This window comes from Zalophus californianus, chromosome 7, assembly GCF_009762305.2.
Source record: "Zalophus californianus isolate mZalCal1 chromosome 7, mZalCal1.pri.v2, whole genome shotgun sequence".
Lineage (NCBI taxonomy): Eukaryota > Metazoa > Chordata > Mammalia > Carnivora > Otariidae > Zalophus > Zalophus californianus.
Window position 1 is genome coordinate 108,353,303 of NC_045601.1, and position 23,533 is coordinate 108,376,835.

At 52.6% G+C, this 23,533-nt stretch overlaps 2 protein-coding genes across 3 annotated transcripts; one reads left to right on the forward strand and one right to left on the reverse strand.

Annotated features, from left to right (window-relative positions):
• The first annotated feature begins 5,324 nt into the window (after nt 1-5,324).
• Nucleotides 5,325-14,350, forward strand: GUCA1B (guanylate cyclase activator 1B). Its single transcript, XM_027603696.1, has 4 exons — nt 5,325-5,658; nt 11,551-11,700; nt 13,250-13,370; nt 14,085-14,350. Exons 1-4 carry the CDS (start codon nt 5,452-5,454, stop codon nt 14,210-14,212), a joined length of 606 nt encoding a protein of 201 aa, XP_027459497.1. The 5' UTR covers nt 5,325-5,451; the 3' UTR covers nt 14,213-14,350.
• Nucleotides 14,351-16,224: 1,874 nt separating this feature from the next.
• Nucleotides 16,225-22,772, reverse strand: GUCA1A (guanylate cyclase activator 1A). 2 transcript variants are annotated; one of them, XM_027602995.1, is made up of 4 exons: nt 22,572-22,772; nt 17,558-17,707; nt 17,134-17,227; nt 16,225-16,831 (listed from the first exon to the last, which is right to left on the reverse strand). In XM_027602995.1, the coding sequence occupies exons 1-4, from the start codon at nt 22,770-22,772 to the stop codon at nt 16,662-16,664; spliced, it is 615 nt and encodes a 204-aa protein (XP_027458796.1). In that variant the 3' UTR covers nt 16,225-16,661. The 2 variants fall into 2 exon arrangements, with proteins under 2 accessions (XP_027458796.1, XP_027458795.1); XM_027602994.1 differs by lacking the exon at nt 22,572-22,772 and having other exon boundaries at nt 17,558-18,185.
• Nucleotides 22,773-23,533: the final 761 nt, after the last annotated feature.

Here is a 23,533-nt window from a genome sequence, read left to right on the forward strand (position 1 = left end):
TCCACATATTAAATGCAGAATATTCAAACCTAAAATCCAAATTCATTTCCCCTTGTACATGAGTAAAACCTACTCATTTCCCTAAGGCTTAGAAATAAAGAGATTGGAGGCGCCTGGGTGGCTCAGCCAGTTAAACATCCGACTCATGATCTCAGCTCAGGTCTTGATCTCAGGGTCGTGAGTTCAGGCCCTACATTGGGTTCCACACTGAGTGTGGAGCTGACTTAAAAAAAAAGTGAGATTGACTAGGAAAATATCTAAAGAATAGAGGGTGTAAATGTGTATGAGTAAAGGCAAGAAGCATAATATACAGGGCAATCCCTGTGGTCTCAGGGCTGACACTGGTCCTAAGTGTCCGAGGGTGCAACAGGATCAAAAATTGGCACGGAGATGATTTACAGTAGGCCTTCAGGCTAGGTCCGTCCAGGGCTCAGCGGACTCTGGCTTGTAACTTTCAAACATTACTCCTGGAGCCAGGCTTATGGCTGACCGCCTACAATCCCCAGGGTTCTCTGCAAATCCCTGCTCAATTCCTAACCCTGCCCTCCTTAAATCGTTGCTATTGTTACTCACTTCCAGCTATTATTTCTCTGTATGGCTCCTAATCCTCTTTAAAACGGTATATTTATACCTCGACAGCTCAGCAGTATTTAAGGGCAGGTCATGGACGACTGACCCAAACGAAAGAAGCCAACTGAATTTTAGATTCCTTGACCAGAGGCTAAATCAAGTTAATTTCATTCATAGTTGTTTTTTTTTTTTTTTTAAGATTTTACTTATTTATTTGAGAGAGAAAGAGAGCACAAGCAGGGAAGAGAGGGAGAATCAGGCTCCCCGAGCAGGGAGCCCCATGTGGGGCTCGATCCCAGGACCCTGAGATCATGACCTGAGCCGAAGGCAGATGCTTCACCCGCTGAGCCACCCAGGCGCCCCTCGCCCATATAGTGTCTTAACTTGAGCATAGGTGCCGTGCTTTAGTCACTCCTCAATGTTGCTTGAATGTCGATAAACACAGAGAGAGGGGTGACACCCCTTCACACCCAGCCAGTTAAGGTGCTGTTGGTGCAGAGCCTCAGCAGCTGCTGGGCACATGTCTTCAGGTGTGAGGTGATGGGGGAAAGGTTAGAAATCACCGGGCCACGTGATCTTCAAGGCCTCTTCCAGTTCCAAAATCCCACTGCCTTTTCACATCAACAGCTACCTGCGAACCCAGCCACTCTCAAAGGAGTCAAGGGAGTTGTTCTATCAAATTAAGGAGTAAGAGCTCACATTCATTCAGCACTGCCTGTGTGCTGAGCACTTTGCTCAGTGACTCAATATGTATTTGAGTTCCTTGTATGTGCCAAGCACTGTTCTGGACACTGAGAATTCCGTGTGTACAGTGAAGTCCTCTCCTCAAGGATCTTGGACTTGGTGGAGAAGACATAATAAGGGGGGGAAAAGAAAAAGATTCAGTTAAGCATGATGAAGCAAATAAAATAGGATAGTGTCAGGATGACTTGAGTGGCTACTTGAGGTGGGCTTGGGAAATCTCTCTCTGAGGAGGGAAGAGTGTCAAGAAGACAGCCATGGGAAGCCAGAGGGGAAGAGCAGTCCGGGCAGCAGGAACAATCAATGGTAAGGCCCCATGAGTTTAGCGTGTCTGGGGACAAGGGCCGAGGAACATGAAGATCAAGTAGGCAAGGGCTAGATTGTGTCATGTGTCACGGCTGTGGGAAGGAGCATGGATTTAATTCTGAGTGTGAATGGGAAGCCATTGGAAGGTTGGCAGCAGGAGAATGACAGATGAGGTTGATGCTGTAGAACACATTATTTTGGTGCTGGGTAGGGACTGTGAAAGGGGGCAGAAACACCAGTTTAGGACCTGCTGCAGGGGACCAGGTGTGAGGACATGGCCTGGACGAGAGATGCAGTAATGGAGGTGATGAGAAGTAGTTGGATTCAGAATATGGTTTGGAGGCAGAGCTGACGGAATGGCCCACTGGTAGATTGAGATCTAAGAGAAAGAAAAGATTGAAGAAGGACTCAGCCTACCGATAGTATGTGGGGGTGAATGAGCTCACCTGGGGGGCACTGTGGGGAGGTGGGAAGGGTACCAACCAGGAGCCTGGGAGCCCCGGGCCGGAAGAGATTTGTTAAACAGGAGGAACTGCGAGCAAAGGAGATGAGTGGTCAGTGAGGTTGGAGTGAAATCAGAGGAGTGTGGGTTCTTGAAACCTGGAGTGTTTGAGGAAAGAATTCATTGGTTGAACCGGGATGAATCTGCTGGCAGATTGAGTGAGAAAAGTAGGTCATTGGTGACCACTTCTCCATGGAGCGACAAGGATGAGAGCGTCCAACTGGAGTAAGCTGAGTGCATAAGAAGAGGATGCAGAACAGTTTTGAGAATGTTCAGTTATCTATCGCTACCCGAAAAACACCCAACCCCTAGTAGCTTCAGTGACACTTTGCACATGAATTACAGCTTGGTCACGGCTCTGTGGGGACAATGCCCCATTTGGTATCAGCTACAGTGGCTGGAAGACAGGGGCTGGAGTCATCTGCAGAGTCACTCACCCGACACTCCTGGTGGTTGAGGTGGGCTGCCAGCCGGAACCCCCGCAGGTGCTCTGGGCTTCCCACAATACGGGGCTGAGCTCCAAGGGCGAGTCCTGAGGGAGAGCCAGGCAGAAGCCTTATCGCCTTTGATGGAAGTCACCCAGTGTCCCTCTTGCCTCTTCTCGCCAATGAGTAGCCACAAAGTCCCATCCAGGTTGAAGAGAAGGAGAAATAGACTCTTCCCTTGATGGGAGGAACGAGTGAGACCAGATCTGTTGCGGTGCAATTTTTGGAAAATAACATCTTCCACAAGGGGTTTTGTTAGAAGAGGAGCCAAAATTAAGACAGTAGCTGGAGGGCCAAGGGGATGCAGTAGGCACAGTGCCTGGGGTCCCCAGGATTTTTAATTTCTTTTAAATGTTTCGTTTCTTTCAAAATCAGAAGAAAGAATGAGAAAGAAGTATAGTCTGTACTGGTTTATGTTCATCTTTATACCAATGAGTGACAAAATATTTTCAACATTTATTTAATATTTATTTATCCAATATTTATCTTATGACCCATGAAGGCAAAAGCGTATGGGCCCATTGGAAGTCCCATAATGGGACCCTGAATGTGGAGTCAAAGAAGGATTTTTGTTTGGTTTTGTTTTAATAAAGGTGACGTTATGGCGGTTCTCAGACAGGAATGATCCATTAGAGAAGGATAAGCTGAGGATGCAGCAGAGAAAAGGAATAATTTTGGGAGTGAAGTGCTTGGGTAGCCGGAGAGATGAGACCTAGCAGAGGAGCTGAAAGGTGGAGAAGGGAAGGATCACCACTTCCAGGGACCCAGGAAGAGGGCGAGAGCATGGGCACAGGTGCAGAGAAGTCTCGTGGGAAGTTGACGTGGTCATGTGATGATGCATCTACTCCTCTCTGCAGTGAAGTTTGTGACAAGGTCATCAGCTGGACATGGGAGCGAGTGGAAGGTCTGAGGGCAGGGAGCTTGTGGAGAAGTCATCTCAGAAGGGGAGAGTGACATCAGCAGGGACGGGCGTGTACTAGTGCCTCGTGGGTACAGGTGAGCTGTTAGCCAATGGTTAGTGGCTTTAGCCGGGGTCAGGTTCTGCCAACTGAGCAGTTAGAGGGAGAGAGCGGCACGAAGTTCAAGGTCATGGCAAGGAAATGGCAAGAGTGTTGGGCTGTGGATAAGGAGGAAAGCCAGGGTATGAACGAGGTGATGGGTGTTAAAAAACGAGATGAGCAGATTGCAGCAGGTCAGGCTGGTGCCTTATTGGGTGAAGGTGTTACAGAGTGAGCTGGAAGCGAATGTCTCAGGGGGTTCAGAAATGTGTGATTGCAAGGCCTACAGTAGTGGTGCCCGAACTTCAGTGTGCTTTGGAAGCATGTGGAGGGCTTGTTCAAACACAGATTGCTGCGCCCATCCGCAGGGTTCTGGGTTCAGTAGGAGAGGTGGGGCCTGAGAATCGGCATTTCTAACGAGCTCCCAGATGCTGCAGCTGCTGGCCCAAGGGACCACGAATGGGAGGCCAAGGCGGGGTGGAAGAAAAGCTCTTTGGAACAAAGGAGATCAGGGACCTGTGAGGTCGGAGTGGGGGATGGATCCGCTCTCCACCTGGAAGTGGGAGTCACCAAACTGGTGCTTTGAGACAAAGTGGTGAAGTCGCCAGTGAGTGATGGCAAATGGGTTGAGTCAGACGTGGCTTCAAAGGGACTAGCATTTTTGAGGCAGAAAAGAGAAAAAGTGGAGGCAACAAGTAGGAGCGGGGAAGTGAGCCCTACTCTCCTGACCCCAAGAGATGTGGGTGGGATGTGGGAGAAAAATCCATGAGCGCTTGCAAGGATGACAGGAAGTGGGGTTCCAACCTCAGGAAAGGCAAGAACTTAGAAGAACGTCAAGAGATTAGGGACATATGGAGGTGGGGGGTTATGTGAGAGAGGGGGTCAGGCCTGGAGGTGTACAGAACGTTTCAGGAACGGACAGCCAATGGGAGACAGGCAGTGTTACCCCTGAGATTAGAAGACTCACTGGAACAGCTGCTCCTAGAATCTAGAAAAGTGCATCAGATCTTCTGGTTTCTTGAAGGTATCATTTTAATATTACATTAAAATAAGCGCAAATATATAATTGATTCAAAAACAAATTTGCAGGACATTTAATATAAAAGCAAGAGGCTTAGAGGTATTTTAAGCCATGCTCCCAGATCCTTCTCATGTACTCACACTTGGGAGAGAAAGTAGGAGAAGCCCTGTCCCTAGGTCTTGTGTGAAGGGTGTTGGAAGGAAGCATTTGTCCTTTAAATTGGAAAATAGAAAATTTCCAAGACTCAAGGGTGTGACTTGCTGGGACTGAGCTTGGGGACCTTCGCGTCACCGATTCTGCTGCTTCTCACTGGGCCCTGGGGAGGAGTGAGCCCCAGCTCGCCAGTGGGTTCTGTTTCGTGGGCTAGGAGTTGGTCTTGTGCCCCTCTCTGGACTTCAGAATCTCCTGTGTCTCCAAGTCGAGCCTCTCTGGAGCAGTGCGGTGCCCAACTAAAGGAACGGGGAGCGTGTGTGAGATGGTGGGGTGTCGGTGTCCTGCCTTTCTCCCCCTTCCCAATCTGCCAGGGAGGCTGAGTTGCGTGGTTGGTGAGACTGAAGGGAGGGGTGAGGCTGGGGGAGCTCAGCTGCCTGGAGGTCAGACCTTCCAGAGGAATCTTCTAATGATCTTAGGGTGCTGAGCTGGGCTGGTGCCCCCCCCTCCCCAGCCACCTGCCCCTACACGGCCCATCGTGTTCAGTCACCAGGAGATGATGAAGAGGCTGGCTGAGCGGAGGAGAGGCGGGAAGAGGGCCCTCGCCTAAGGCACGGATCCGCAGCAGCCCCCGAGGCAGCACACATCCTGGCTCCCTGACATCCCCCCCAGGCCAGGATGGGGCAGCAGTTCAGCTGGGAGGAGGTGGAGGCGGCCGGCGAAATGGACTTGGCCGAGCTCCAGGAGTGGTACAAGAAGTTCGTGGTGGAGTGCCCCAGCGGCTCTCTCTTCCTGCACGAGTTTAAGCGCTTCTTCAAGGTCACAGGCAACGAGGAGGCCACCCAGTATGTAGAGGGCATGTTCCAAGCCTTCGACAAGAATGGGGTAAGGAGGGACCGAAGGGAGGACGGCGGCCAGCCTGCCTGGCTCACATCCGTTGAGCGGAAGGAGCATCCCTGGTGGGAGGGAGCTCCCCGTCCCCAGTCCTCCTGCTTTCTTCTCTCCATTCCCTGCTCCCCTTTTCTGTCTCTCTCTTTCGCCCACACTCTTCTCTCTTCCCATCATCCTGTCCCTTCCCATCTTTCCTTCCCTCCTCTCTCTCTCACCTTCTCTCCCTCTGTCTCTCTGCTCTTCCTGACTCCCCCTCTCCTCCTGCTGAGAGCTGAAGGTAGGCTGGGCAGAGGGGCACACAGGTCAGTCCGCAGTCTCTGTATTTTTGGCCAAGGCTCTACAGCCTTAGGGCTTGGTTTTTCACACCCACCAGAGCCCCTGTCACTCCAAAGAGCTAAAGAACTGTCCCAAAGGCCTGAGCTCCCCCTCGCTGGGGTCCTTGGAGTTGAGACCAGTCTTCCCACCCACATGCTGGAGGGGCCTCCTGTGCTGATGGGGCAACTGGACGGACGATGCAAAAGTCCCTTACAAGTCTCCTAGTCATGGAAGGTTCCATGAAATCATTCAACCACAGGATTTCTTTAAGCCCTCCAATGGCACCTGCAGTTGAGAAGATGCTATATTTTGTAAGTGCGAACCTGGAGATTGAATTTAGAAATGGAAACCCCTTCATTCTTTAAGGTTGTCCATCCGGTGCTGCCATCATCCTTCAGATCATTAGATTTGCCTCAAGTACTATTTCTGCCACCCATATTGAGGGGAGGGTGTTGGGCCTAGATACCGATCTGGAGAAAGCCTCTATACCCCACTTCTCCATGCGTGGAGAGCTTCACTCTCTAGGCTGAAACACTGGGAATGCCCTTCAGGGCTGACCTTGGTCTGAGTACCAGTCAGTGCACATCTCCTCAGCACGTGTCGGGGGGATGGGAGGGTGGGGTCGGCGTCCTCAGGGCAGCAGAAACCTCCTTGGGGATGAACCGCATGAACTCCCTCAAAGGGCACAGACTGAGCTTCAGACTTCAAGCTCCTCCTCCAAGCCCGCGGCAGCCCACTTCATTACCCAAATGAAATGACGAAACAGCCAGGACAAAAGGGAGTGAACTGATTGGCCAAGGTCATACACTGAAGGGTCCTGACTCCCAGTCAGGTGTGCCTGCTGAGAAGGCAGTTTGTTTCTGGTTTTGTTGTTTTGTTTTGTTTTGTTTTTGAGAAAGAGAAAGTGATTTTTAACAAAACAGGTCATACGTGACAAGGCTTACTATCATAAATATATCAGTCTTCCCCATATTCGTCTAAAAATTCAGTATGATAACAACTCAAGATCCCAAAGGGATTGTCAAGCTAGTGGACATAACATAGCTGAACCCCTTATACCTACCTCATCTCTTCTTACAAATTAGCACGTGATAGGCAGCAACTGCTTTTTTCCTTTCTTTATAACTTTTTAAAAAGATTTTATTGATTTATCTTAGAGACAGAGAGAGAAGAGAGCACAAGCAGGGGGAGTGGCAGGCAGAGGGAGAAGCAGACTCGCAGCTGAGCTGGCAGCCCGACTTGGGGCTCCATCCCAGGACCCTGGGACCATGACCTGAGCTGAAGGCAGACACTTAACTTGACTGAGCCGTGCCGGTGCCCCTATAAGTTTTATTTGGACAGGATTTCAAACTTATACCAAGTTGAAAGAATAATATAAGTGACTCCCACGTACACTTTATCCAGTTGTTTACATTTTGCCTCATTTGCTGTGTGTGTGTGTGTGTGTGTATGTGTGTGTCCCTCTCTTTTGGAGAAAGTTGGAGATGTCATGCCCTTTTACCACCATGTATTTCAGTGTGTTTTTCCTAAGAACAAGGAGGTTCTCTTAAATAACCTAATACAAAGATCAAAGTCAGGAAATCCAGGGGCACCTGGGTGGTGCAGTCGGTTAAGCACCCAACTCTTGCTTTCTGCTCAGGTTGTGATCTCAGGGTTATGAGATTGAGCCCTGCGTTAGGCTCCATGCTGGGCATGGAGTCTGCTTCAGTTCCTCTCTCCCTCTCCCTCTGTGCATGCTCTCTCTCTCAAATAAATAAATCTTTTTATTAAAAAGTCAGGAAATTCAACATTGACCCAATTCCATTACCTAATCCATATTCAAGTTTTGTCAAATTGACATGTAATGTGTCCTTTATAGCTTGCTTTCTTGCTTTCCTTTCTTTCTTTCTTTTTTTGGTCCGATCACACATTGCATTTACTTGGCCTGTCTTTTTAGCCTTTAATTTGGAATCTTTAATCTCAGCTTTTCTTTGTCTTATTTGACCCTTACATTTTTGAAGATTGTAGGCCAATTAATTTTGTAGAACATCTCACAGTTTGTGTTTGTTCAGTGTAGCTTTGTGATTAGTTTCGGGTTTTCCGTTTCTGGCACAGATGCCCCAGAGGTCATGTCATGTCCTTCTCAGGGCCTCCTGTCGGGGGCACGTCATGTTGGTCTGCCCCATTGCTGAGTGGTTAACTTCCATCACTTGGTTCCATGGTGTCTGCCGGTTTCCTCCACTTACTTCACATTTTTCCTTTGTACTTAACAAGCATCTTATAGGGAGATACTTTGAGACTAAGCAAATATCCTCCTGCTCCTCAGATTTGCATTTGCTAGGTTTGACATCCGTTGATAATTTTCTAATTCTACCATCCCTTCTTTGTTTATTAACTGGAATTCTACTACTAAGGAAGAGCTTTCCTAGAGGTGTGTTAAGTTCCTCTTTTGGGGACTGAGCCCCTCCTCCTTTCCTTTGCCCACTTAGTTTCTGTCTCCAAACCCACACCCATCTCCACTCCCCACGTCGGCACAATCCTTACATTAGTGAATCTCATTTCTGGGCAATTGGTCTGAACTTGCTGGGGCAAATAAGATCAGGGGGTCATAGATCTAGCTCACACGTCAATTCTGGGGGGGTAGGAATGGGGGTTTGGAGGAGGTAAGGAGGTCGGGGTGCCTGTCTCTGCCACTCCTCCCCCTTCTAACACTCTTCTCTCCAGCGCTTGCCCTGTGATGCACTAGGTTGGAAGAAAAGGGAGGGTGAAATCAAATGTCGTCTGGGATCCTTATGTAACCTGAGGTAGGGTCAGGGCTGGTGCAGAAACGCAGCCAGTTCAGAGAGAAATGGGGCAGATAATCCAACAGAGCAGATCCCACGCCTGTCACTTCCACTCCTGCTCTTGAGCTGACAGAAGCATTTCCATCATCTTCCCATTGCCCCTGTGGGTAATTGAAGCTGACGAGGGCCGGGCACAGAGGATGAGATTAGTCCCAGCTGGGAGCTTCCAGGACTCGTCCTGGGGTTGAACAACCTTACAGGTGAGGTCACTCCTCAGGAAGGGCTACTCTACAGTGTGCCTCTTGGGAGGCAAGGGCTCATTGTGGTGACTGTATCATGCTGAGGGAGGATGTTGTGAGAACAGAAGGTTCTAGACAAAGAATGTGGGAGAAGCCATAGGTCTGGAGAGTAAGGATTTGTCAGTGGTTTTGTTTTTTTGTTTTTCTCTCTGTGGTGATAGATACGAGGCTCATTTTTCAGACAGTAATAGACCTTAAGAGGAGAAGGAAAGTTCTCCAACTTGAACTAGAGAAGACATGTAGCTTGAAAGCCTCGGCCACTTCCTGGGTGGCTTTTCCTTGGGCAACTTATTTAACCTCTGAGCCTCAGCTTCCTCATCCATAAAGTGGGTATAACAAGCCCGAGGGAGATGGCATACGTGACATAGATGGTTCCTACCAACCATTTAGCATACGTTTTTCTACTCTTGTTAAAAAAGAAACATAAGATTGATTTTTAGTAAGCTTAATAAACAATTACTAATGAAAATAGCCTTTCAAAAAACAACCAACCAACCATCACATTGCACACCTTAAATTCACACAACGTTCTTTAAAAGGCTAGTCTGCAATTATATCTCAATAAAGCTCAGGGAGGGTGGTTGGAAGCAAGCCAGATAACCTTCAGTGAGTGAGGAGAACAGCGAGGGGCTATTCATGCAGTGGAGGACCCCTCAGCAGTAGCAAGGAAGGAAGTGTTGATACACTCAGCAGCTTGGATGGGTCTCCAGGGCATCGTGCTGAGTGAAACCAGCCAATCTTAAAGCTACACACTGTGTGATCCCACGTGTATACCATTCTCCAGGTGGATATACTATAGTCCTGGAGAACAGATCGGTGGCTGCCGAGGGTTATGGTCGGAAGAGGGATGTGACTATTAACACAAGAGAATGTCCTTGCCTTGAGATTTACTCCCATCTACACACGTGACACAATTTCTCAGAACGGTAGACTTACACAGTGCATTAAAGACTAGTGAAAAAAGAGAGAGAAAGAAAAAAAAAACCATTGCTAAGAACCTACCCTAAAAAAATTACCAGTTATAAGAAAACATATCTATACACAAAGATGTTCCTTGTGTAACGTAAAATATTAAAACCATGTTCAGCAAGAAGGACTGCAGAGTACCCCTCAAAAAAATAAAATGATTTCAAATGATTTTAAAGACATGGGGCATTCTAAGATAAAAATCCAGGAGATAAAACCATAGCTAGTCTGACCTCAGTTAGATAAATGCATGGTGGGGGGTGTGGAGGACCAGAAGTAATCACATAAAAGGTGTTGAATAAGACACTTTGGGTGTTGAGGTGGGCTGGTTTTGTTTCCTTCTTGGTTTTTCCATAGGCTTTTTGCTATTTGCTTCATTGTCTGTCCTGTTCCATGGCTCACACCTTGCTCACCACCCCTTGATCTGGGGGTGGGGCTCCCGAGCCGCATGACCCAATGGGCCAGAGGTGCTCTGGGCCTGCAAGGTCATTCCCCGTTACAAAGCCCCGTGCATGACAGCCACTCTGGGGAGAGTGATGACTCGGGTTCTGGCTTTGGAGAGCTGAGGTCCCCGCCCTCAGAAGCAGGAGCTCCTAGAAGTGGGAGCTCCTTGTGAGGCTCAGCCTGACCACCCACTGCAGACGCCACCAGCAGCCTCTCACCTCCAACTCAACTGGTGTGGAAGGACAAGAAGCAAATGCTCCCTCTGCCTCTTGTGTACTGCTTTTGGATCATTGTCACATTCTGGTTACTTGCTCAGAGTCACCACAGAGGTGGACTGTGCCCCCCTCCTCCCCCTGGGCGGTTAGCCCCTGAGTTCAGTCTCCCCTGCCCCTTCCTGGGTGGGGGTGGAGGAGGCCTGTCCTGCGGGGAGGGTGATGCCCACTTGGGCCTATACGTGAGCTGTGAGCCGGGCTGGAGCCACGGCCTATCTGCCTTCCCTCGGGCTCAGAGTGAATGAAAGGGCAAAGGACATTTTTAGTGTGAGCACGGCTTTCCAATCTTCCAGAACTGCCTTAGTGCCAAATTCAAATGAAGTCAATCACGGATTCATGGATTCGTACATATTTATGAGACCTGACACACAGCAGCGGCGCTGTGCGAAGCACATAGGAGAGACAAGGACAGTGGAAGTCCCCCGTTTCTCGGGGAGCCTATGATACAGCTAGAGAATGAGACACAGGCACAGAACGGCTAAGCAAGGCCGCAAGAGTGAGACCCAAACTGCGCAGAACCGCGTATAGGGGCCCTGAATGCTAGGAGAGGGAGCGAGAGAGACCACTGTAAGCTGAAGCGGTCAGAGAAGGAAGGCTTCCTGGAGGAGGCGAACCTTGAGCTGGGGCCTGGAAGGGCAGGTAGGATGGGGTGATCCCAGACTGGGTAAGGATGCTGGGCTGGAGCCCAGCCATGAGCGAAGCTGTAGAGGCCACAAGGGTGGCCGGAGGGAAAGCCCTGGGCGTGCAGGGATGGATGGGCCAGAATCCGCCCGCCTCTGTGCCCCGGGGAAGGGGGGGTGGGCCTCACAGCTCCCGTCCCCACCTCAGGACAACACCATCGACTTCCTGGAGTATGTGGCAGCTCTGAACCTCGTGCTGAGGGGCACCCTGGAGCACAAGCTCAAGTGGACCTTCAAGATCTACGACAAGGACCGCAACGGCTGCATCGACCGCCTGGAGCTGTTGGACATCGTGGGGGTGAGCAGCTGCCGGGGGGGCCCCTGTGGCTGGGGGCAGCATTGGAATCATTCAGAGAGTGCTTTCCGTCCCCAGTCAGAATTAGGCTAGAAAGCGGTTACAAAAAGATACCTTAAAAATCCCCATCGGCTTGGAAATAAGGCAACACACTGCTAAATATTCCAGACAGCATAGAAATTATACCACACACAGAGGTGCACCAAGTATTTTGAACTGGGCATTAATGCACACGTAACATAACAAAACGGGGGAATGCAACCAATGCTGGGCTGGCAGAGGCTTTTTAGCCCTAAAATGTATATGCTAGAAAATAAGAGACTGAAGATCAATGATCTTAGAAGTCATCTCAAAAAATTAGAAAAAAAACAGGGGCGCCTGGGTGGCTCAGTCGTTAAGCGGTTAAGCGCCTGCCTTCGGCTCAGGTCATGATCGCGGGGTCCTGGGATCCAGCCCCGAGTCTGGCTCCCTGCTCGATGGGGCGTCTGCTTCTCCCCCCTCCCCACCCCTTGCCCTGCTCGGCTCTCTCTCTCTCTCTGACAAATGAATAAACAAAATCTTAAAAAAAAAAGAGAGAGAGAAAAAGAAGAGTAAATTAAACCCAGAGAGTAGAAGGGAAATACTAAAGAGCAGAAATTAATGAAGTAGAAAACAAGCGCACAGAGAAGAAAAGTCAACAAAACCAAAAGCTGGTTCTTTGCAGGACCAACCACGCTGATAGACGATTAGCAAGAATGAGCAAGGAGGAAAACGTCCCCAGTATAGCCTGGACTGACACCTGACCCGCGTCAGCCTGTTCCTCCCCAGAAGCGTACTCCCAAGTGGGGGCTGTCCGCCCAGGCCACAGATAAAGAAGTCGCCTCGGGGCAGTTCTGTGGTCTGCCCGAGTTTATCCATCCCAGGAGGTGCCAGGGCTGGCTGTACCTCCGGGGCTCCCAGACCCTGTCGGTGGGGCCCACTGTGTCCCAGGCACCGCGCTAGGCCGTGACGCCCTGGGATTGGCAAGACAGGCCTCTGTCCGCAGAGCGCCCCGTCGAGAAACTAAGGAAAACCCTCACGGTTCTCTGTCTCTTCCCCCCTCCCCTTCACCAACAGTGCCTCACAGGGAGGGGACACAGGGCAAAGGAGAAACCTGTTTTTCCCTCCAGTCCAAACCCCGGTATCTCCCATCATCCGATGTTACACATACACTCATAAGTACGCTTCATGCTCTTCTCCTCTCTGATCTCCATCTCTCACCGCGTAAAGCGGAGCTGAGACCACCACAGAGCCGGGTACCTCACTGAAGGGTTTGGGGCTCACTCTGACGCTCACAGGGGAAAAGCCACCAGCTAGCATCAGGGTGGGGTGGCCTGTGAGGCCTGACACGCAGGTGGACCCTGAGAGAACAGCCCTAGGACAGGTCACTTTGTATTAGGGTCTGGGTCCTGTGGTCCTAAGATGCACCAGCTGTTGGGGTGGGAGGCAGTGCTGGGGACGCAGGGCTGAGGGCCTGGGGGGAGGGACTGCGCAAGCTCTCGCTGAGGGCCGCAGCTCGGGTTTTGTCCCGCAGGCCATCTACAGACTGAAGAAAGCCTGCAGGGTGGAGATGGAGTCTGAGCAGCATGGAGAGCTGCTCACACCCGAGGAGGTGGTGGACAGGATCTTCCTTCTGGTGGATGAGAACGGAGATGGTAATGGGGGGGCAGCGATGGGGGGCGGCCCACTCCACAGCACCCCCAGGCCCTCCACCTCCCAGCCACTGTTCTCCTCAGCTGGGCTCTGGGGGCCGAGAGGAGGACATAACCTAACAGGGGTGTCGCTGGCACGTGATGTTGGCAAGAGCGAGTTAAGCTCCCACTGGAGCTGCCGATGGAGGCCAGGGAAGTGCAGTCAAAGAGTAGGAGCGTTAGAGTCAGGCAAACCATTTCACCGCTCCGCCTGGACTCAGTTTCCTCATCTGGAAAAAGGTATAATAGTAATTCCGAGGAATCAATGGAGTGAGGTATTGGAGAGACGGGCATAGGGTAGGCCCCCATTCAGGCTACTGAGGCCCTCTGCCCTCAAGCTTGGCGCAGCAGCCCCAAAGCTGCGGAGGGAGGGAGCTGGCTGGGAACACACACAGAAGAGCCCCCAGGAACATTTTGAAGGTACCATGGGCCAAAGTAAACTTAAATTCATTTACAAAGCAAGTCCCTTTAAGAAACTCTTGAAGCCTCCAGGAGACTCCTGGAGAACGGGAAGAATTGACCAGCCCCCAAGCTTGGGCCCCGGGACTGCAGGCTCCTTCGTGTAAGACGTGTAGGCTTGTCTAAGAGGATGTCCCCTGGGAGGGGAGGCCTCTCCTCTCGCCCCCAGCCCCGTGTCTCCATGCTCCCACGTGACCATCGCTCCTACCCCTTGCGCAGGCCAGCTGTCTCTGAATGAGCTCATCGAAGGTGCCCGCCGTGACAAGTGGGTGATGAAGATGCTGCAGTTGGACGTGAATCCCGGTGCCTGGATCTCTCAGCAAAGGCGGAAAAGTGCCATGTTCTGAGGGGTCTGGGGTCCTGGGAGCCCAGTTCGAGTCCACAGGCCCCTCCAAGCCTCCAGGCTCTCCAGGTTTCCAGAATAGTGAGAGGGTCCCTGGCTCAGCCTGCTTGTGCCCACTCTTCTCTGGCACCCCCTATGAAAGGGGTTGGGGCTGAGGGGGGTGGATCGGGGCTGTTGGTCTCAAGTGGCCAACAGGACACAGTCCACTGGGAGTATTTACTGGGGTGGTGAAGGGAACCGGCTTCCTCTCTCCTTTCAGCTGCTTCTGGGAAAAGTATGCTTCGGCTGGGTGGTTCTGGGGCATCCACAATTTCCTACCTGGTTCTTAGCTGGAAGCAGGGGAATACTGAGGGATGGCGGGGAGGGGGGTCCCATAGACCAAATTAGCAATGAGACTGCCCACACACTCTGAAGGCCGGGGGCTGGAAGGTGTCAAGTCTGAAGAAAAAATAGAAGTTGGGGGGTGAGTGTGATCATAATTACATCCTCCCAGGATCCTGAAGAGTTCATGGGGAGGAGTCTTGCCTCTCCCTCCCCAACTGTCTTCACCAGGGGTGTCCGCAAGGGAAAATTACAGCCAGTAAGGCTCTGGTCTTCTGGCCCTTGGCTGTGCTTAAAGGAGCTGTTTCAGCTCTGCCCTCGTGCTGCTCCCCCAGCCCCTGCTGCTAACCCACACCCCCACACAACCCTCTCTCCCCCTCCCTACCCCTCATCCCACACCACCCTCTCCAAACCCCCCCCCCCCCACCATGGACCTGCCCGATTCCCAGCCACAAGCCAGAGGAGTCTCCTTAAAGGATGGGGAAACCTCTCTCTGTCTCCGGGGAGAATTGGTTCGAGGCCCGGCTTTGCCTCCAGCTGCTATGTGACCCAAGGTGGCCATTTCTCTCTCCCTAACTTCAGTTATCTTCCCTGCGCACTGAGCAAGTTGGAGAAAGCAAGGGGTTTTCTGATTATTATTTTTTTAGATGTGGAATTATTTTGTCATACAAACTCTATGTGCAGCCCCAGTGTACAAACTAGATTTAAATAAAGGGAGTCGTTCGAAGAGATGTCTTTATGGTGATGGATGAAAAATAAAACTCACCTACTGAACTGCAATTTCACAGGCATGATATTCCTCTAAAGTTTCCTTTAGAAATAAATTTTAGGTAAAAAACGGTCAATTTAAAAAGACTAGTAATCCATGTGGGACACAGATCCGCCCCCAAGTCAGGAAGGTGGTGTGTGCTTGACGTTGGGGAAATGTCCTAACTCTGTTCAAATACCCTCCCACCTCCCTACCTTCAGGATCTCCCAAGAGGCAGCCACCAAGAGAAGGCACAGAAATGTCAATTCCCTTTTGTCCCAGGCTGCCCCTGGCATTGATCTCCACCTTCCTGCCAGGTCTGTGCTCAGGCCCTGGCTGACTTCCCAGGCTGGGGTGGTCCCGGTGATCGGTAGGACCCGCTCTGCCCGCTTCCCCCCCCCCCCGGGGGTGGGGGCTTCACTCCTCTTGCCCCTTGTTTTCTCTCTCCTCCCCTTATATTTTTGTTCACTTCTTGTCCTTCCCCCACACCCAGCTGAAGTGAAGACTCAAAGCCCAGAAGAAGCAGCATCTTTGCAAAAATGATCACAACTGCTCCAGCCTGTGTCTCTCCCCAAGGTCTCAGGTCTTCCTAAAGCTGGCGTGTGCAAAGAATGGGAATGGGGCCCACCTGTAACAGCCTGGCCCACTTCCCAACTGGTGTCAGGTGTCACTGCAGCAAGAGGGATTTAGGTTAGACCAGGGATGGACACTTGCCACAGGCAATGAGTCGCAGAGCTGTGGGAAACCCCAGGGCACCCCAGGCCACTGCAGGGCCAGTGGGGAAAGTCAGGGTGCTGTGCCATCACTTCTGAATAAAGACGGATTTCCTCGGGATAAATGAGGACTTTCTATGGTATCATAGCTTCTCTTCCCATATTTTATTAAAATGATGCTTAGCCTGTTAGTTCCTTAGGGATGAGATCTATCCTCTTCTTGGCGTGTCCAATATCCTGCGTTCATACGAAGGAGGTGTGCAATACATGCTTCTGGGAGGGAGGAACAAATCAGCGCACCACACAAGTAGGCTCGTCGTGCTGGGGTGCAGGTCGGGCGTGTGATGGCGGCACCCGAGCTGTAGGATTCCGGCGGAGTCCGTGAAAGCCCAGCCCTGCGGCCGAGCTCCCTGGACGGGGAAAGAGTGGGACTGGGGCAGCTCAGTGGGAAAAGCTGGCGGAGGGCCCTGAGGGCCCCCAGCAGGAGGCAGTCACCACCTGCTGAGTCATGCACAGGGTCCAGGAGCCATCCTCTGTACGCCCACCCCGGCCCTGCACCCCAAAGAGGCAAGCTGAGCCTTTGAGTTCAGTAGACTGCATCTAGTATTACAACGAGGACCCCAGGCACCAACACACATCCCCTCCCCAGTACAGAAGCAGCGCGGGTGGGCTCAGCTGGCTGCCTCAGTCTCCCTGCCGCCGGCCCCCTCCCCGCCCTCCTCTTGCTCGCCATTCTGGAGCCTGCGCACGATGCGGGTGAGGTCCAGGCTCCGTGTCAGCGTGTCCAGGAGCATCTGGTCCTTCTGGACGCCCTCGATGAACTCCTCCAGGGAGAGTTCCCCTGGAGCAGACAGAAAGGGAGTCAGGGGGAGGAGGGTGCCCCTGTCTCCCCGGGAGCATTGTACTGGGGCCCAGAGCCGGAGTCTTGCAAAGGGGACAGAGCGAACGCTGGGGAAAGTGAGGCTGTGGGGGGAGCAGGCAAAGGAGCCAGAGCCCAAAGTCTGGTCCAGGGGTCCCTAAAATCCAACTCTTGTGGCTGGGGCAGGGGCAGATCGAGGATGTGGCCAGCAGAGGCCCCTCTTTACCTCCCCCCACCCCGCCCCTGCCCCTCTCCCCGGGCGGCCCCCATCCCGCCCTCCTCACCGTCCCCATTGACATCAATCTTGGAGAACACTGTATCGGTGAACTCTTCGGCACTCATGGTCGAGTCGCTGCAGGGGTTAATGGCCCGGATGGCCTGGGGAGAAGTGAAGGACCCATCCTAGCTCGGCCTCAGTGGTGCCCGAGCAACAGACTGGGCACTAGAGGCCGCGCTGGGGTTTAAGAGCTTGTCTCGGTACAGATGGAAAAACAGAAGCCCAGGGAGTGGACGGCCCGTGGCCCGGGTCGCGCAGCTGCCCCACCCCCACCCCCACCCCGCGCCGGACCCTCAGTCCCAATCGTGTCCGCTTGTGACACTGCAGTTCTGCCGGCTGCAGAGCCACCCCGCCCGCCCTCGGGCTGTCGGCTCCGGGTCCTCCTGGGCCGCTGCCCCCACCCCGGCCCGGCCCTCGGCACCTGGAGTTACCCGGATGATGGTGAGCAGCTCGTCGCGGTCGATGCATCCGTTGCCATCGACGTCGTAGAGCTTGAAATACCAGCGCAGCTTCTGTTCTACCTTCCCTTTGAGGACCAGGCTGAGCGCAGCCACGTACTCCATGAAATCGATGTGGCCGTCCTGGGCGAGAGAGGCGCAACCGCCTTGAGCCCGCTCCCCCAGAGGCCCCAGGAGAGGCTGAACCTTGAGCCCGCTCCCCGGAGGCCCCAGGAGAGGCTGAGCCACGCCCCGCACTCCTCCTGCTGGGGTCCCTCCGCTTCTGTCCCCCTCTCCAGGCAGCCCACCTGGCCTGCCCCAGAGGCTGCCAGCACTTCTGGTGAACCAACCCCCCGTTCCCAGGGTATGTTCTCTCTTCACTGGCATTTTGGTACTAACGGTCACTGGCTTCTCCCATGTGATTCTCCAGCTGGAGCCCTTCCATTTGCAAGAAGGTGTGTGTAGGTGGAGGAAAAGGAAGGGAACCCCTGGGTAAAGGCGTGGTTTTTCGAGCTGGGGAGAGGGCAGGGGGTAGAAAGGGAGGAAGGAACACCTGTCTTATTCTTCCCGTTATTCTTCGAAATGTACTGACCACCTTCTTTGCTCGGGGCTAGACAGAGGCTTCAGAACTCAGTAAGATATAAGCCCTGACCTGATGGGAGTGCAGTGGTGGGGTGCAGGGTTGAATCCTGCCTTCACCCTCTCAAAGCTGTGGGATCTGGGACAAAGGACTCAATGTCTCTGGCCCTCGATTTCCTCATCTATAACAGTTATAATAGTACCTACCTCTGTGGGATTATGGTGGGATTAAGTGAGTTTATATACCTAAAGCACTCAACACTGACTGACATCTGGTAAACACTGAGGAAATGTTAGCTCTTACTGTTACTACACTGACTATGATCGTTTCTATAAAGAGATCACTAGGGCGCCTGGCTGGCTCAGTCGTTAAGCGTCTACCTTCAGCTCAGGTCATGATCCCGGGGTCCTGGGATCTAGCCCCGCATCGGGCTCCCTGCTCAGCCAGGAGCCTGCTTCTCCCTCTCCCTCTGCCTGCAGCTCTGCCTACTTGGGCTATGTCTCTCTCTGTCAAATAAATAAAATAAAAACCTTAAAAAAGAGAGAGAGAGAGAGAGCTCACTATGCCATCACAATGTTATGCAGTGATAGCACATCTGGACAGGACATTATGGAATCACAGAACAAGATCGCACAACTCTGCCAGGACAGAGGCCAGAGGAGAGGCTCAGGGAGGCTTCCTGGGAAAGGTGCTGGCCTCTTGAGTCTGGGAGGGATTGACCATGCGAGAGGGTGGCACAAGACATGCTTAGGGGGTATTTCTCCAGGGTCCCCCAAATTTCACAGGCCGACCCGCTGTCTGCCCCTGCCAGCCCCACCAGTGGGGTCAGGGAAGTGGGGAACATAGGCCTGCCTCTGCCCATCTCGCCCCCAAGCCGAGTGAAGCTGGAGGAGGGAAGCCTGTGTTTTGCAGAAAAGCTGAGCCACTCTAAAGTAAGGAGCACTGGACTCAGAGCGTGTGAACTTGGAGTCCAGCCCCTGTTCCTCCACTTACTCACAACCCCGGCTCCAGAACCGGGAAGTTACCCAGAGGCACGTTTGGGGTCAGAAGGAAGACCTCTAATGGGCAGATTTGCCGCTGGCGGACGGACCAGCCTCATGAAGTAATGAGCTCCCTGTCACTGAAAGCATACAAGCAGAGGCTGGAGCACTGTCATTAAAGATGCGACAGAGGCTGGGCAGGATGGCCTCTGAGATCTGGCTCTGTGCCCACCCTAGGCCTCAGGTGAGTCCTTGATGAGCCAGAGCCCCACAATAGGTGTCGTATCATACTGAACATTTGTGTGGTGCTTCCCTGTGCTCATAGGCTTTCACATACACCTTAGCTCATTTGATCCTTGTCTGACCTCTGCCCGGGGTTGTCCCCAGAACAGAGCAAAGCCCTCCGTGCCACAATGCTCAGAGAAGCAAGAAAAACAGCCAAGGAGGTTTCTCCTGGGCAAGAGGACACGGAGCGAGGACACTTTCGTTTTTCATTTTTTATCTCTCTCTATTGTGGGGAATGTTTCCAGTGAGCTGTTCAAAATTACTTTCATGACTTTTTTTTTAAATGGCTAAAAGGGGGCAATGGAAAAGTATGGGCTTTTGTGCCAGAAAGAGCTACTTGATGTCTTAGGAGAATGTGGCCTTGGACAAGTCAGCCTCTCTGCGGCTCGGTCCCTCAGCTGGACACCGGGAATGATAGTGCCCGCTTTTCAAGACTGTGGTTTGGGTGAAATTCAGTAAGGATACACAGCAATACTAACTTCTTTCTAGTGTCTCCTGCTGAGTGTGTTATTTGCTTTCCTCATTTAATCTCACGACCCCCCCCCCTGGGAGGGGGGATTTTTCGTCCCCATTTTCAGATGAAAGCTGAAGCTGAGAGGAGTTAGACCCCGTAACCAATGAATGAGCAAGCCTTGGCTAGAAACTAGGTGGCCCAAATCCTACCCGGCGCTCAGAGGCAGGGCTGAAGATTTACATCGATTTGTGTGCACCTGTGTGAGTGCCGGGCACGGCCAAGCCCAGGCAAAACTTTGAAGTAAGCAAAGTACGTGCTTATCCCCTGGGGCACACTCCCCGATCACACTGCTGCACCCCCAACCCTGCCCTTCCGGCACAGTCCACCAGGATGCAACTGTCTGCTAACTCAGGGGCGGGCTGGCGAATGTTTTCTGAAAAGGGCCAGAGAGCAACTATTTCCGTTTGGGTGATGTGCAAACAAGTGGGCATGGTGTGTTCTAATAAAGCTTCATTCATAAAAATGGGCCCACAGGCCATCGTTTGCACAGCCCCGCTTAACTTTCGGCTGCGGTGTCCCATCTCTCTGTCAATCTGCCGAGCTGTCTCTGCTCGGGACAATGGGAAGAAGGCAATATTGCCCAAAGGGGGTTGGCACCGTTGGTGTACGTGAGGCCTTTTAGATGTTACAAAGATACTCTTCATTGTAGTAATTATGTATCGGAATTAATGTGCATTATAAAACACAGAATTCGCCCATAGAACTCATGATTTCTCATATAACAAATACTTGTTAAGCACCTACCGTGGTCCAGGCATCGTTCTAGGTCCTGGGGATAAAGCACTGAACCAGACAGACAAAAATCTCTGTCCTCGTGGAGCTCACATTCCAGCGGGGGAGACAGACAACAAACATAGTGGCTAAGTGTAATTCAGCACGTCTTGGAAGATGAGACGTGCTCTGGTTGGGAGAAGGTAGGACAAGAAATTCAGGGGCAGGGGCTAGCCCCAGTTAAACAGGGTTTCAACCGAGAAATCAGGGCAGGTGTCAGCGGGAAGGAGAATTTGGGCTAGAGACTTGTAGCCGGGGAAGGTGTGAGCCAAGCAGAATTCTGGAGGAAGAGGGTCCCAAGCATCACAAAGGCCATAAGGCGAAGGTGTGCATGGTGTAATCAAGGAAGATTGGGGCAGTGGAGGTGATGCTTGCAAATACAGGGTTTGTGGGTTGTCCCTCCCTGCTGTCATACATGCGATTTTTAGGGGGTCCTTCTGGAGATGTGTCTTGATCCCAAGGGTTTCCTTAGCAGGTGAGAAGCTGCGTGTTTGGATATAAGGCATTGAGGCTCAACCATTACTTTCCTCCCTGCCGTTCAGGAATTATTCCTTCCTGTGGAGCACTTGGGGGGCCCAGCATGCTGATGCCATCCCTTCTGGTCTCCATGCCGTGGGCGCCAGTACTCTGCTCCCCAGCAACCCCCCCCACCCAAGGAAAGCCACTGGGCACCAGAATGCTGCCCTTGAGGTTGGGACTCAAAGCCCATAATCTGCTTTGGCCCCTTGACCCTAAATATTAGTGAGTTTTAAATAGCTTCTGAGCCCCAGCTGTCCTTAGAAGCCCTGCCCACAGTGGTGTTTGGACCCTCTGGGTAGTGAAGGGGGCTGAGAAAGCTCTGGGCAGCCTGTCCCCAGCTTGAAGTAGATGCATGGTAGAGCATCATCACATCCTGGGTGGGGTCCAATGGGGTAGGGAGACAGGTTTGGAGATTTGGGTCCTTCTGCCACTGCATCTTGACTGAATTGCTCCAAATAAATGGAAGATTTGCTCTTGAAACCAACAAACATCTTGACTCATGCTCTCAACCTCCATGGCAGATGCGGGTACTGAGCTGAGGATGGTTGGGGGGGGGGAGATGCTGGGTGCACGGCCACCCAGCTGATGAAAACTAAAGGCCCTAACTCACTGTGCCTAGCCCCTGCCCCGGTACCCCTCTAGCTGATCAGGAAGTCCCCACCCTGTGTCCCAGTGATGACTCAGGGAGAGTACCATTTGACCACCGTGCAGACCTTCATTCAGACCCACTTGAGAGAAGGTGAGCTGAGGTTTTTGGGCACTTTGGAGTCGGGAGTAGCCTAGAGGTCCCAGCAACCAGGCAGCCTGGCCTGTCCCCAGAGCATCACGGGTGAACCACAGAGCATCAGGGACGACCCACGTAACATGGGCCTGCCTGCGCCAGGCCAGCCGGGGCCAGGGGCTTATCACCCTGCTCTCTCCTCTCCACTCCCTCTCCTCCTGTACCCTGTGAGCCTCTAAGGGCCTGGGCAAAAGCTCCAGGCATAGCACCCAGCCCTTAGTAGGTGCTCGACGACTGTCTTCTAAGTGTTCACACATGTTTTGGAGTAAATCGAGACGTGTGTGTGGACGAGGCAGAGGAAGCCATTAGGTTGGGTCTGTGGGCACACTAACCTATGGACCCCTCTGTCTTCCCCTGGAAGGTGAGGGTGCAGCTGGGGCCTGGTTTGTTTCTGAACCCCCAGTGCCTGACTCACAGTAGGTGCTCAATGAAGATGAGATCAGTTGACTCCCTAACGTAGCCCCAGATACACAGAGAAGCACACCCCCTCCTCCGGCAGACGCCATGTTCCGGCACCTGCGCCCCCCAGCCCTGCACTGGCCGGGCCTCCAGCGCCCCCCACCCAGGCCTCTGCTCACTTTGTTGAAGTCAAAGGTCTCAAACATCTGCTCCACATACTGGCTGGCGGACGGGCTCAGGTTCTTGAGGCCGAAGAACTGACGGAACTCGTAGAGGGTGAGCTGGCCGGAGGGGCACTCGGTCATGAACTTCTTGTACCACTGGTGGCACTCGGTGCTGCTCAGCTCCTCCACCGACTTCCCGTCCATCACATTGCCCATCTCCCAGGCTGCACGCGGCGGTGCCCGAGGTGGACGGGTCCTGTTCCCCGCGGCCCCTGGCCCAGGGCGGCTTGGCTTTCTAACCCTGGGCCCTCCTCGCTCACAGGCCAGAGACCTCCCAAGCTGAGCAAAGAGGGTCCGATGAATCAGCTCAGGGAAATGTCAGGAGGTGGTGAGCAGAGGGACAAAGGTAATGGGGGGCTGCGCGAGCCCACGACCAAATCCAGGAGATGCCGGAGAACTGGCGTTAAGTCCCCACTAAACCCTTGCAGCCAATGGGGACTGCTCCTAGGAAAGAGGAGTGAAAATAGAACAAAGCTTAGGGAAGCAGAGGCCCAGGATTATGGCCTTGAGCTGATAGGTGAGAGGATTTTCTTACCCATTTTGCAATCTCCTTATCCTTTCTTACCAGGACAGAATGGGTGGCCAGCCAGTCAGCCAGTGACTGTTCTGATCCTGTTACCTCCATTCCCCTCTCCTGCTTTGAGCGGGTTCTCAATGTTTTTGGTTCCTGCCCTCAGACATGGAATTGAGGTACATATGAGATAGAGCTGTTTCCTTTTCCACAGCTGGGCCAGGTGTGGGCTCCTGACCGGGCTGCTGTGTACAGTGATCCGGGCTGTGCACTGCACCTGGCCAGCACAATTTAAGGGGTTCCGGTCACACCACGGATAGTTAATATATAAGAACACCTGACTGATGCAGAGTTTGTGGACATCCAAGACGAGTCCCGAGCAGCTAGGGGAAATCTCCTCCTACAT